The 13,909-nt window shown below is 35.0% G+C and overlaps 1 protein-coding gene across 8 annotated transcripts in view; it reads right to left on the bottom strand.

The window, feature by feature from the left end:
* Positions 1-1,139: 1,139 nt before the first annotated feature.
* The window catches only part of SLC4A7 (solute carrier family 4, sodium bicarbonate cotransporter, member 7), a 68,225-nt gene continuing 55,455 nt past the window's right edge, over positions 1,140-13,909 (bottom strand). For 6 of the 8 annotated variants that reach the window (XM_010584327.1, XM_010584329.1, XM_010584330.1 and 3 more), the window contains 10 exons: positions 13,341-13,502; positions 12,226-12,339; positions 11,615-11,776; positions 11,102-11,353; positions 8,853-8,921; positions 8,230-8,403; positions 7,753-7,884; positions 6,912-7,009; positions 5,006-5,113; positions 1,140-1,816 (listed from right to left, as the gene is read on the bottom strand). In XM_010584327.1, the coding sequence (XP_010582629.1) occupies positions 1,735-1,816; positions 5,006-5,113; positions 6,912-7,009; positions 7,753-7,884; positions 8,230-8,403; positions 8,853-8,921; positions 11,102-11,353; positions 11,615-11,776; positions 12,226-12,339; positions 13,341-13,502 (1,353 nt within the window). In that variant the 3' untranslated portion in view covers positions 1,140-1,734. The remainder of the gene's footprint in view (positions 1,817-5,005; positions 5,114-6,911; positions 7,010-7,752; positions 7,885-8,229; positions 8,404-8,852; positions 8,922-11,101; positions 11,354-11,614; positions 11,777-12,225; positions 12,340-13,340; positions 13,503-13,909) is intronic. The other 2 variants (XM_010584331.1, XM_010584335.1) reach the window with 1 other exon arrangement.

The raw sequence follows: 13,909 nt of genomic DNA, 5'->3' as shown, positions 1-13,909 counted from the left end.
GGGTTAACAGTCCACGTAACCTAATGCTATTTTTAAATGATTCTATTTATTCCTACTGATTGCTTTATTTTTGTAATATACAATTATCTTCTCTCCAAGTGACACTTGGCTGAAGAACACCAAAATTCCACCTCAAGTGGTATTTTCAGATAAACTTTGCCCTCCTCCAGAATTAGCATCTTTTGCAGTTGTTGAGAATTTTATCACGTGGTCCATGGTAATACTCACAACTTTGCCAAAAGCAGAATCAAGCAAACAGCATCTTCTATTTTTAAATGAGCATAGATTCTAACTAAAGCCACTGTAAAACATCCAGAAAGGGGTAGTGGCAATTCAGAATGTAAAGAGATCATTTCAGAAACTGAAGCCAAAAAACTAACACGTAAGGCAAAAAAATATTAATAATGGAAATTGCGCAGGTAAGTGATCAAGATTTTCATTTATACATAAAATTCTCATTATTTCAAATATTGTAATGCTAAACACTAGAACTTGAAAATGTAAATACAATAAATGCACTGACTGCATCTTTACCAGTGAGCCCCCCCAAAATCCCATTTACTTTAATAAATGAATATTTACTTTTTCAATTAATCTTACATGATAGAAATTTATACTAATTAAAATAAATAAAATGTTTAAAAATAAGTTGGTGTGCTATCATATATGCCCTTTACAATGGAGAGGATCAGAACTGTACACACAAATACTACAAGCAATCTGTAATCCATAAAATAATACTGATCATAAACCTATTACAGAATTAAACTACCACTAATTTCATCAAATACATAGTAAATTTAAAAATTAATTAAGCAAAAAATATAGTTGATGAGGACATGTAATAGTCTAAAGTTTCAGTCTTACAGCTGAATAAATCAGTCTGTGAAAGTTGATGGAAAAAACTAAGTAAAAACAGGAACAAAAGAGTTCAAGAGTCCTAGTGTGGTAAGTATGCATAACTTCTATAGACCAAATTGCTGTCTGTAAATCCAATTTATATTGTGTAAACATGGAGTGTCCAGAATGGCAAATACTGACGTGGGACTGTAACTGCAATTACTGCACTCATACTGCTACTGGACAATAATGAAAAATCAAGAGTGAATTAAAAAACAAAACAAAACAAAACAAAAAAGTAGCAGAACATGGTATTTATATTTTAACAATTAACTAATCACCTGACTTAGGGCTCTAGGCCACTTCTGTAAAATAGGAGAGACAGAATCCAGAAAACACTAGCATGTAGTGGAGACATAAAACACAGTAGTTCTTATCAACAGCACATAAACATTTGTTCTATGAAATCACAAAAAAGGTATACCCTGCAAAAACAAGCAGTAATTGCCTGCATGGAAAACAAACTTCTGCAGCGCACATTATAAACAGAGGTATTGCAAAATTTTAAGCAATGTGGACCAGTAATCATCAGCAAAAGCTGATTTAACTTTTATGCACATATTGATTATTGAAAATAATATGCATTCATTACAATCTTCCTATTTAAAAATGAAAATAAAATTTCCAATAAAATAAATAGCTGAAGTGTGATTACCACTCATCTTATTTGTAGGAAAATCTTCTCATTATGCAAGCATATCTACAGTGCCCTAAACAATGGCAGAATTAAATACATGTTGCTCCTTAAACTGGAAATCACACTTCCATGGTATAATATCCTACAGTGATATATATATACACACACAAATACACGCAATTCCCCTTGGTTCAGTTCTATAAAGATGTTTCAGCATCCACGTATTTCACAACAGGTGAATCTTCCACATTTATTTTCACACTTTCTGGTTTTTCAGGGCTGTTTGAAAGCAAAGAGGAAAATGTAAGGTTTGGTTCACTTTAGCAAAGGTTAACTTTCAAATATTTTATACTTAATGAATATTGAAAGTATTTATGTAAGGATACTTTTATGATGATGCATTTCTATTACATTCTAGTAATTGTTAAATACTATTCACAGGAACAGTACAAGCTTAAAGAGAGAAAACACCAAGATCTCATCTATAAACATCATTTCCAGTCCCACTGCTTTTATTGATTCCATTGGTGGGGGGAGGGGTGGACAACGGGACAGGACACCAACACCACCAACCCACAAAACTGCATAGTTAAAAATACCCAAAAAAACCCCATAACAAGCAATATAATTAATACTGCTTAATTATTGGGCAGGGAAAGAATTTTGTTCATAATACAAGACTGGGAAAACATTTCAGTCTTTTCAAAATGGGGAACCACACTTGTAACAACAGTAGAGGACAGCTAGAAATTTGTGTAAGTGTCCATTCAAGTGGAAGATCCTAAAGACAACAGGCTGGCTGTCACCTGAACAAATGACACTCTTAGGGACACAGCCACTGAACAGTGGCTTATCCAAAGCCATAAAGGAACATCCCGAGGTAGTTACAGGACAGTAGAAGAGAAAATGGAACAGCATAAGAGGGAGGATTCTCTAGGCATGAATTTTAGAAGAGATTACACCTCTGTGGAGTTGCTCTTTAAGGAAAAAGATGTATTAGAAATTCATGCAAAGAGAAAAATTCTGGGATTCCTTAGAAAATTTATGTGTGCCTGGACTCCGCAGAGTCTATAAAATATGAAAGACAGTGGAGGGAGAAAGAAAAAGCAACCTGGATCAGTTCAGGAAAGACAAAAAATGTAAAAAAATAATTTTTAAAAAAAGATAAGATTTTTAAGAAACAATGTCAACCCACACAACATGTCATCTGGAATTCTAAAAGACACTGCTTACTTCCAACTGCGCCCTATTTTAAACCTATAAATTTGAAAATAGCAGTGCCTAGAGAACCATTTTTACCACAGGACTAAACATCTGTCCGTACTATTAGATGAAGACTGTTACAAAGAAAAACCTTAACAGAACTGAGATGAAAAATTTACTGGGAATTACTTTTGACTGAACAGCGGTGACATCTCTAAATCTCTCCAGCACCCACTACACAAGAAAGGGTAGCAAATACCTCAAAACAGCAACCAATTGAGTTAAGGCTCAAGGAAGTCCTGCCTTCTAACATTTTCCAGATTCATGCAGTATCAGATTGCCTCCTGAAAGAGCTAGTTCCTGGCACCAGTGTTTTTTATTTTCAGTTTGTAGTTTTAGCAAGTCTCTTCCAAGATGCATTTTCTACCATACTAATCTAAAGCAGGGCATATTATGGAATCAAAGGGAAATGTCTTATAGCAAAATATAAAAAAAATAGATGGAATACCGAATATGACCTAAGTAGATCAAAGAGCTGCAAACTGGTCAGAAGCCTAATTTACTAGTGCTGCATATAATTCTATACTAACTCAAGCTACTCAGGAAGGCACAAGATGGAATTGTACTAACTTCTAGCTGTCTGAAAATCAAATCCAAAAATTTCAATTCTTCTGGAAAGAGAAATACAGGTCTGTATCTCTTCAAGCCTTATACGCCCAATGACTATCAGGTAACGTACTAGAAGCATCCACAAATTCTGTAAGAGGTTTCTAAGAACTTAGCATGAAAGAAAAAAAAAAATATGAGGATATACTGACACACATACTCTGTTACCTATCTAATGCCTCTATTATCTATCTTCCTGACAGTCTAGTTGTGTGGTACTCAAATTTTTAAAAATGTTTTTAAAATGTTTATTTAAAACAGGTATTTAAATATTTTAAAATGTTTAAACAATACAGCCTGAAGATTCACTGAAAATTGTGCCTACACTAATGAGTCTCTTCAGCTTTTCCTACCACAATACCTCCAAGTTCTCTCCTTGCCTCCTTCTTCACCCTTAGTTGACCTACCATTGAGGCAAAACAAAGCGTATTTCCATGCCTAGTTTGCAGCAATGCACATGCTGAATAAACAGATGGTATACAAGTGCTAAGTGGACAGTCTCTACTGCTGTTTCCATGATGCAAGCTCAACAATACCCGATAGCTTGGACAATTATCTATGAACACTCCCTCACCACTAACTCTTCCAACAAGATGTAATTTTATGCAAAACTCGACAATTTTGTAACTCTGAAATCTGTCTTCCTTTGACAGATTTGGCTGGAAGGGATCAACCGAAAGAAGATGCATGTACAGACAGCAGCATTGCATAAGCTTAGTTTTTCAAGTCAGTCAGGCTCGTTCTCCCCTCTTTCCTACATAAAAACTACTAAGCAATAGTTCCATTGTGATGGAACAGTCCACAGATACCAGTCCCTACAAATTACAAGCCTTTCTGGAAGTTGGGGATATTCCATATAAATATTCAGGATTTGGTTTGTTCCCCTTGATAGATTCAGCCAGAAAGGGAAGAAACTAGGACAGAATAGCAGAATGATTTACTGCACACAGACTTTCTTGTTGGATGGGGTGCTCACTGAGAAAGAGGCTCCTGGCCATGACAGAAAATGCATGTCAGCTTACAGGAAACGTTCATAGCACCAAGGGCTCCTAATCTGTCCAGTACCTCATTCAAGTATATTTAATATCCAGTGAAGATAATATTTGAGCCAGGTTTAATTATTAGAGATTAAAAATGAGCTGGGGAAAACCAAACCAACCAATCCACAAAAACAGGGAGCAGATCCTAGGGCAGCATAAAGCAACAATGAAAGTGTTGGACTTACCTTTTATTCCCACTGATATTTGTAATGTTCAGGATCAAACAATTCTTGTGCTCATATACACTCTAGTAAAGCTTTTAGAAACCCTAAACCCATCAGAGTAGCATACAATTGTATTACGCAAATAAAGAGCAAGTTTAAATTTGTAATAATACACTTAATAAATTAAATGGAATTTCTTATAGAAATTGTTTAACTTCAGAGTATGGAAAAAACCAAAAAGTTCAAAATCAAGTTCCTCAAAAGTAAAAAGTCAATGCAGATTTACAAACCATGTATCCTCATTTTTTTGAGATACATTTCAAGAAATACAAGTACAGTTATTAGCTGCTAAACACAAGGTCATAGTTAGAAAATGCGTGAGTAATTATAGCTACCTCAGGTTAGCTCTGGTTACTTTGGCATTCTCAGTACTCATGGCAAGAGCCTTCCACTGTGCAGTTTTGGCCATTTCGTCTGATATGTTTACAATTGAGGGATCAACGCTAAAGAACAAACGTACTTTCTGGTTAGTATACAATACCTTGCAACAGCATTATACTTATTGTCACTCATCATTCACATCAGTTGTGCCTTCTTTCAATATTTACACAGCCACAAGTTGAGTTAATCTCTTAAAAACATATTTCAACAAAAACTTGAAAATCTAACCTCACCAACACTGCCTTAATCACATAGCATCTTAAAACAGTTTTTCACATAGATACCACTAAGACATTGAGAATATTTGAGAGATATCTCATTTCTAAACTACCTGTAACTTCAGAAAATTATTTTGCATGCTCAGAAATAATGAAATTAATCACACTGTTCTGCTAAGGCTTTCATAAATCAGAATTATTTTAAGTTGTTTCCAGGAAATAATCAAGGACAAAAGAGCAGATGTTAATAAAATTTTGACATTCGTAACTCAGTTGAGATTTAAAACTAGTAAAAATGTAGAAGTCCCAATATCTAGACAGATTTCAAGTTTATTTTTTTCCTGCAAAGCTTTACTAGACATTTTTCAAGGTTTTTTTTGCCACCATCCCCCTAAGTCCTGCAGAAACGTTAAGTTCACCCTCACAGATGGTAAGCTTTCAAAAACCTGTTTCCTCCTTTGCCCTCCACAGATTCATATATACAGCAGACTTGGGTGTTGTCTGTAAATATGTTTTCTGTTCTGTTCCATACTTAAGCTTCAGAATCTACCCCGTGTATCTGTAGGAGTTCTTCCAATTGCATAGAAATCTTTCAAAGCCGTTTTTCCTCAGGAATCCCCACAAGATGCAAAATAGTGAAATATATAGTAAACACATGCACACAGTTGATGAAATCATAGTTCTACTGTGAGAGCAACTAGCAACTCGAATGTTTTTAAAAAAGCTTTAGCATTTAGCATTTTCATTTGAGTTGCTGAAGTCTGATTAATCCTGCTCTTAGAATAGACAATAGCACTTAGCAGGAGTACCTGCCTAAAATCTGCCTGTTCCCAACTCAGATCAGGGTAGACCTGACACTACCCTAGATCCATAGGAAAGCCAATTTTTAACCTAGGAACCCTTAGTATTAGAGAGGCAAAAAAAAGCTGGCAAGCTATTTATCTGTCACATCTTCCAGGTGTGTTGAACAGTTGTAGAATACCTGACAACCAAGCTGAATACACTGCCAGTAAGGGAGATGCATACTGAGACAAAACACCTTCCAGTGCTGAAGGAACTTTCTGTCAGAGAAATTCCAGCACTTCCTTTTCTAGAAGAGAACAGTTAACCCTGTCCTCACATTTACTTTCAGAAAATGACCTGCTAAAGTAAAAATGGCTGCCCGAAAATGTTTTTTTAATATATATCATAGAAATTATAGACTTTAGCCCTCACTTAAATAAACCATCAAAGAACTCCACACTTAGACTTTTTCTGAAAAAGCCAAGTGGCTGGTAAACACATGGCTCAACTGATGCTATTAGTTGCTTAATACTCAGTATTTCATGCAAAGTAACACACAAGTATTCCACAAAAACTGACCAAGGAAGCTTCTTCACCTTGAGTACAGCTGGTCGAAATTGAGTCATCTGATCTGTTCAAGATGGTCATGTAAATTTATAATTAAGATGCAGTTTTAAAGAACAATGCAACATAAAAATGCTACTATAGAACCATGAGATATACCTTCATACTTCCTAATCATTGCTGAGCTACAAGCGTGGGGAAAAAAATTAATTCAATTCATACACAACCAACTTAATATAAAGCAAATTACAGCACACAATACAAAAACTCTTAAAAGACCAATGTTTTACTATACCTGTATTTTAGGGTTTTTACAGGAAAATCCAGATTTGCTTCTCCATATGCAAGGTGCACACTTTCATTATCACCTGTCTGAAGCATTCTCTCTGCTTCCTGTAAATTCCAAGTAAAAAGTCTATAAAATTACTTATGCAGCAGAAATCAAAGAAGTATCTCATGCTGACAGTTAATTTCCATAGGGGGGAGGGGTGTTTCCCTGTAGGTACCGGAGCTGAATGCAGGAAATATAGTTTAAGACCTTTTTTCTTAGAAGTGTTTTATCGAGGTGGAGGGGTGGGGAAGTGGGGAAGGAGGGTGTTACAAGTTTTGTAAGGAATTCAGCTAGCTGGTGTATAGTTAGGTAAGACTTTTATGGAGAAGTTATACAAGCTATATTACTATATTATTGGTAACTGGCAGCTGGTTTTAACCACAGCTCTGCAAACACACACAAGCAAAACATCCCTGATATGATGAACAGTTTTGTGATTAATTTAAGCAGAGTAAAGATCCCTACTCCACTGCTTTTCTCTCCCTCTTCCTTTTCTCTCCTTCTAACCTAATGAAAGACAAAGAAAACAACATTTTGTGCTAAAAACTGCTTCTTTCCACTTTGCTTGCTAATTTTAATCACAAATAAGAGTCATAGTTCATAATAGCATCATTGAAACAGTGACTTTTCCTTAACTTAATTGCCAGTAATAGTTCCTCTAGCATTAAGTCTCATTAGTACAGAATTTCAAAATGTGTATTTGGTATATAAGGTCATATGCTCACACCACTTAAAATTCTTCTAAGTCTCATTGAGTATTTTCTAGTAATTTACAACATGCTAGTTTGATTGTTTTCACACTTACTGCTTTCTCTTTTTTCTTTTTGTCATCTTCTTTCTTCTTTTTACTTTCTGGCATAAGATCATCAAGCCAGCTAAGCTCTCTTTTGGTGAAACATAAATCCATGAGCTTGCGAATGAACACTAATGCTAAAACCTTAAGGGAACCATAAAAGGAATAATTTGAATTAAACTCTTTAAATGAACAAAAAATGCACACACACTTTCAGTACATTCAGAATCTTTAAGTGAAGCCCTTTTTTTGCAGTACTAGTTTTAGCTTATCACAAAGTTAAATAATTTCCACTTTCAATAGCTATTCACAGCTGAATTGCTTATTTTCAGGGAATGGAAAGTCCTTGCTTTTCAAAAGCAAACAACTTGTACTGCAGGTTCTTTTGTTCCTTTCCCACTCCTTTCTTAAGCCAGCAAATATGTTCTGAAGAGATCCTGGATGATGCACCTACTCTTGGAAAATTAACTTGTAAAACAGAAAACTTACCATCATAGGGAAAACAACAGCAGCTGCAGAGGCTTTAATCACCCACAACAGAACGAGACAAGTGAGCTGAACAACTGTAAAGATATGGACCTTCCAGAGTGGCACATAACGTAGATAAATCAGGTCAGGTTGATGTTTGGCAGGCATTCCAAACAGTTTTATACGGTCAAAAAACTGCATTGAAAAATAAATCATCCTTCAGTTAATTATTTTCTTCCCCTCCGGAAGGAAATAAACATTTTTAAGGGACACCAGGAACAGTTAATCCCAAATGAAATACTAATGAAGGACACTGAACATTCAAGGGGGTGGGACTGGGGGCCGTTTTGTATTGTTGGGTTCCCCACCATCCCCCGCCTCCATTATTACTACAAAATTTCAGAATATTTCAGAAAATTTGTTGCTCAGCTACACTACTGAAAGAATAAATGCAGAAGAACTGAGAAGTGAAGACACAACACAGTAAGAACAAATATCTGAACAACACACTCAGGAAATTAGCCTACATACTATTCAGACAACATGGGCTAACTTTGTCATTGCTCACATAAAGTAATGTGTTACAGTTTCCTTTTCATTTAGTGTTAAACAACAGCAAATTGTTTATTAAAATCACACTTTACCTGAATGCCTTTTAATGAAGACACTCCCATGTAAAGGAAGACACCATACAAAACTGGCATTGGAATAAACTGGGGAAGAAAAAACACCCACCCAGTTACTTCTGGAAGCAACATGGCATAACACAGCAATCCATATTAGTGAAAGACATGGACCAAGTTATTTTTTACTTTATGTTTTACTCAAGTGAAATCTGTAAAAGCTGAGGCTCTTTATTTATTGAGAAAACATACACATCATTGAACAGCAAAAAAATCTAGAGCTAACAGAGCTATCACCAGGATTTAAAAAGTAGTTCAGTCTTGATTGCCCATTCATTCCATTTTCTAGGTTTCTGTTACTGTGAAGTATGCTGCTGTATGTAGCTATCTGATAGGAACTGTATTGAGACTATCAACTTCATGAAATTGCCATATGAAGTTTTACTTCTGATCCCTAATCTTGCATTTCTGGAGCAGATGAAACAAAAAACCCACCATACCTACTGAGCTATGAAAATCAGCTAATTATTCAGGGCTAAATTTTGCTCCAGTAAGAAGATAATTTAAAGCTTACCAAAATAATGAATTTGTCCACTGATTTCAGAGGCACTTGCATCAAACCTCTGTAGCCTACACAAAGCAAGCGAAGCTTTCTTTGCTCCTGAATTCATGAAACTTCTGAGTAAAGGACAGCCAAGGTACAGTTTGTAATCTTAATAAAAACTGCTGCTACGAAGCCTTAACAAAAGTCTTTACTGAAACTTAAATAGCTTGGAATGAAACTGTGCCTTAAAGATTCATTACTGCATAGATATATATACACGCGTGTGTGTGTGTGTAGATCTAGGGTCTTCACTGTAAGCTCTGTAACTTGACATGCTACTACTTCATTTATGTTAACTTCTACTGTATTAAATCAGTATTAATACATGGAACAAAAGCACAGCAACCTACAGATGCAAGGCTTTGTTCTCCTTCCTTCTTTTGAACAGTAACAGCCATTCACATTGAAAAAGAAAAACATTTCATAAAGAGTAAAGAGTAATAATTCCATTCCCACTACCCTTGGTTCCATAAAAAAATAAAAGCATTAGTTTCTAAGAATCAGCTGTTAAAACATGGGGCAAACATCTAGCTTCAGCAATCAGCATCTTTATCTTTTGCTTTTGAGCAACAATAAATCTATTTCAATATTTCTGATTCTGATCATTTGCATTATACAGCTGAGGTCCTGGTAGCTTTTCAATGACAGACTGTCAAATCTGAATACTCATTTTTAATAACTGCTACTGCCTTATTGTTATCAGACCTTTACATTCTTTAACACATATAAATGGTCAACTATTAAGAATTTATAATGTGTAGCTCTAATTACTAAACTATAACTGTGTGTTCATAAGTTTATTTCTTCCCATTATCTAAATTTCAACAGCCATTAGAAGATACCTGTTTGTGAAATGACTTGTGATATGTCTTTAAACAGACTTTTACAAAGTTCTTTAAAGGCATTAGCAATTATGCAATTTATGCCATATATGCTATTTGGGCAACAAAAAGCCAGTTTTTTCATGTCTCCTTAACTATTGGATTTGAAACAACAAAGCAGAATTTGAATGGATCTTACTCAAATCTGAGCAAAAAGCCAACTGAACTGATTGGTTTTCTTCCAATAAAGTCTTTGGAAGGGCACTATGGATATAAATTGAGAGAGAAAATGTAAACTGAGTCCACAATATGACCGACAAAATCTATATTACACCATGATTATGCATAAGATAATCTTGACACTTTAAACATCAAAGGAAGTTTAATAAGCTGAATATCAGAATGAGAAGTGAACAGTATCACTTCTCATGATCACTTTTTAAATCAGGTGTTTCTGTTTCTTCAACTGTATTATATTACTTCCGCTCAAGTAACTTTCTATCTTTATCACGCTCCTTTTTGCTCTCCATTTATGCACTTGCATAAGAACTACAGAAGACCTATTTCAGGCAACATGGACTCAAGAAACTAAAAATTAGCTGGCAAGAAAATCAGGTAACATGGACAAAGGTTGCTTTCTTCACTACTCACTACATTTCAAGCTTGCTGAGATTTCATTTTCTTACATCTCCCCCTATCATTTCTATTCAACTAACACCTGTTGTTAAAAAGGCAATCTGAGAATGAGTCCAGGCTTATTTTACTTCACATAATAAAACTTCCTAACAATATCAAAATCAAAAGCACAAAGAAAACACAAACATTTTGGGAAAAATGTCTTTTACCTTTAAAACAGAGGTCATAAACACTGACAGCCCCATCAGGACAAAAATCATCAATCCTGTCACTCGCTGCTCCCGGATTCCCAAAAACTTTGGTTGCTCTCCTGGTGCTGAGCATTCAGATTCAACTTTCAGGCTATTAACATGACTTATAGACAAGACAGTTGCAGCAACAAACCACGGTAAGCCCATGATAGAACATATCCCCAACATAACACCAACCATGAGCAGATCAAGATGATAACCACAGCCTTTCTGTAAAATTAAGCAAACAAATAATTTTATAAACTTCCTATTTATAAGATACCATATTTATAACTTAGCTGGTAAATAACAGATAACTACAAAAGTTAGATACTTTGAGAGTGTCCACAAAATAATATTTATTCTTTATTAGTAAATACATGCATCTTTTTAGTAGCTGTTGGTAATGTTTCACAGACTTGCACAATGAATCTGATTTAAAATAAACTTGAGACTTACACAACATTAGAGTTTTGTGAAAATTACTTTTACCTTCAGCTTATGCTCTTTCCTGTTTATAATAACAGCTGTTATTTGTTGATCCATGAAAATGAGAATGGTACAGAGTAAAGCAGGAACAGCAGCTATCAAGAGTGTCCACCAAGGATTGCTTCCAAGAGGATCTATGAACCATCCTCGGTCTTTTCGGGTGGGCTGAAAAAACAAACATCAACAATAAAAATTAAATAACTAAAGATAAAATGAAGATTTTATTGCTACAAACAGCTGCAATGAACAGACCAACAGTCTCTTACATATGTGTTCAGATTTTTTTTCCAATGGTTTTGACCAAAAGACTGATTTAGCTGTTACATGTGAATGTGACATTTGTATGGAAAAAATTAAAACAAACCCATTCCATTCTTTCATTTCTGTACATTTGCACAAAAGAATGCTTCCTTTTCAGTGATATTATAATATAAGGCATAGTCTCTTCTGTCAGATGAGACATACATTCAAAGCAGAAAAGGGAGGTTACTTCATCAACTACATTGTAAGTAAAAAAAGATTAATTTCTGTTTCTATACAATTCCACTGTTCTACTGTCTATGAAATTGTAAGCATTTAAAAAGTTAAGTTTTGTAAAAGGTTTTACATCTTACTTCAAATTTCTCTGGAACATGAAGCTTAGGAGAAGGTACTCCTACAAGATAGTCAATCAAAACCATGATTACTATGGTCAGAAATACTGCAAAATCACTAATGGTAGAACGCACCTATAAAGAAAAGAATTGTGTTAACTCTTGCTTGTTCGTCATTATAATCTGCATGTATAGCAAGACAATTTTCTCCCCTATGGATACTGAAGTCTCTTTATATTATACTACACCACTGAACGTTATATATATTTTCTCTTTTTATTTTAAAATTTAAGCTGCCTGCCAGCATATCATGAAGTTGCAGAAGGTAAGTATTCTGTAAGTATTCTGTGTTCATCCAATTATCTCATTTAGAAGTGATCTACTGCAAGAAGCAAATTACTTAAAATAACTCCTTCCTCATCTTCCTGTCCCCTCAACCCTACTAAGAGGCTGGGCCATCACAGCTAGTCTCTTGTAGCTTAATTCAATAACATCACTGAATTGTTCTGAAATCAATATTCATACATTTAATGTTTTAATAGATAGGAGGGGGACAATTTGCAACAGCTTCAAGTTATCAAAGGTGACTTTATTAAACATTAGAAACACATTGTAGGGATGAGCTGAAGCTTATAGAAGATCTAACTGCTTTATTTTGGCTAGCAGAAGTAAGTTGCGTAAATCAGTCCAAGGATAATCATTATATTAGCCTCTATTAAAAATAGTAATCCCCTGAGGAATCACTCAGAACCCTTCATACATCAGCAGTGTGGGAAAAGCGATCAATTGTCCTGTACGGCTAGATGAGGAAAACAGCAGCAGTATTATCTCTCCAAATGATACCTGGCAATACCCATTAATATGGGGAGATGGACTGCTTACATCTTCTAATGCTTAGAACATCTTGTTGTAACTATAGGAAAGTAGAGAGTAAGCACTGAATTTTCTGCAGCCAATTTCTTTCCTCTAATGTCTTCCTTTTTTTAATTATTAGCTAATTTTCTGTTTTTAATTTCTTTTTCTGTCTTAAAAGAAATCTCCCAATACAAGTGCTGAAGCAAAATAGAAAGTGCAACTCTGATAAGCTATACTTATGTATTTATCACAAGATAACAATAGTCTCTAATCAGAATTACCTTAGTTGGGAAATAGCGTTTGGTCTTGAATTGCTTAAGGAAAGAGGAGAGGAAAAATGTTGTAAAGAATAATATGACAGACCAGAAGAGAACATCTGGAATATATGGTCCATGACGGCCACAAGCTGATCCACGAAACACACCATGAAATTCTAAACACTCCTACAAAGAGAAAAACTCCTTAAATTTCTACATTTTATTCATTTAGTACATTCAACCTAACTTGTAGGTTTTCAATATAAAACACATTTGAGACCTTTCACAATCTCAAAAAGGGGGTTCTTTCCTTCATCACTACCTCATCCTGAAATGCCAAAAATGTGTGCTGTCTGTTCCAGAAGAGCCACAGTAGCCATCACTGATTATTTCAGGATGCCAAAATGCTGGGAGATGCCCAAGAAGAAACAACTTCTTTAAATTCACCTCATTTCTATTCTATTTCTCAAAGTATCACAAGATAGGATGTATAAATAAAGACTGAGGACTAAGCCCAGGAAAAGCAGACTATCCAACATCAACTTTCAAGTTAACAAACATAAAAAAGGTTCTTCTCAGTTTCTCCCACCTCT

Source organism: Haliaeetus leucocephalus, unplaced genomic scaffold (assembly GCF_000737465.1).
Source record: "Haliaeetus leucocephalus isolate CR32 unplaced genomic scaffold, Haliaeetus_leucocephalus-4.0 Scaffold973, whole genome shotgun sequence".
In the NCBI taxonomy this organism is placed as follows: Eukaryota; Metazoa; Chordata; class Aves; order Accipitriformes; family Accipitridae; genus Haliaeetus; species Haliaeetus leucocephalus.
This window is presented reverse-complemented; position numbering and strand designations above follow the sequence as displayed.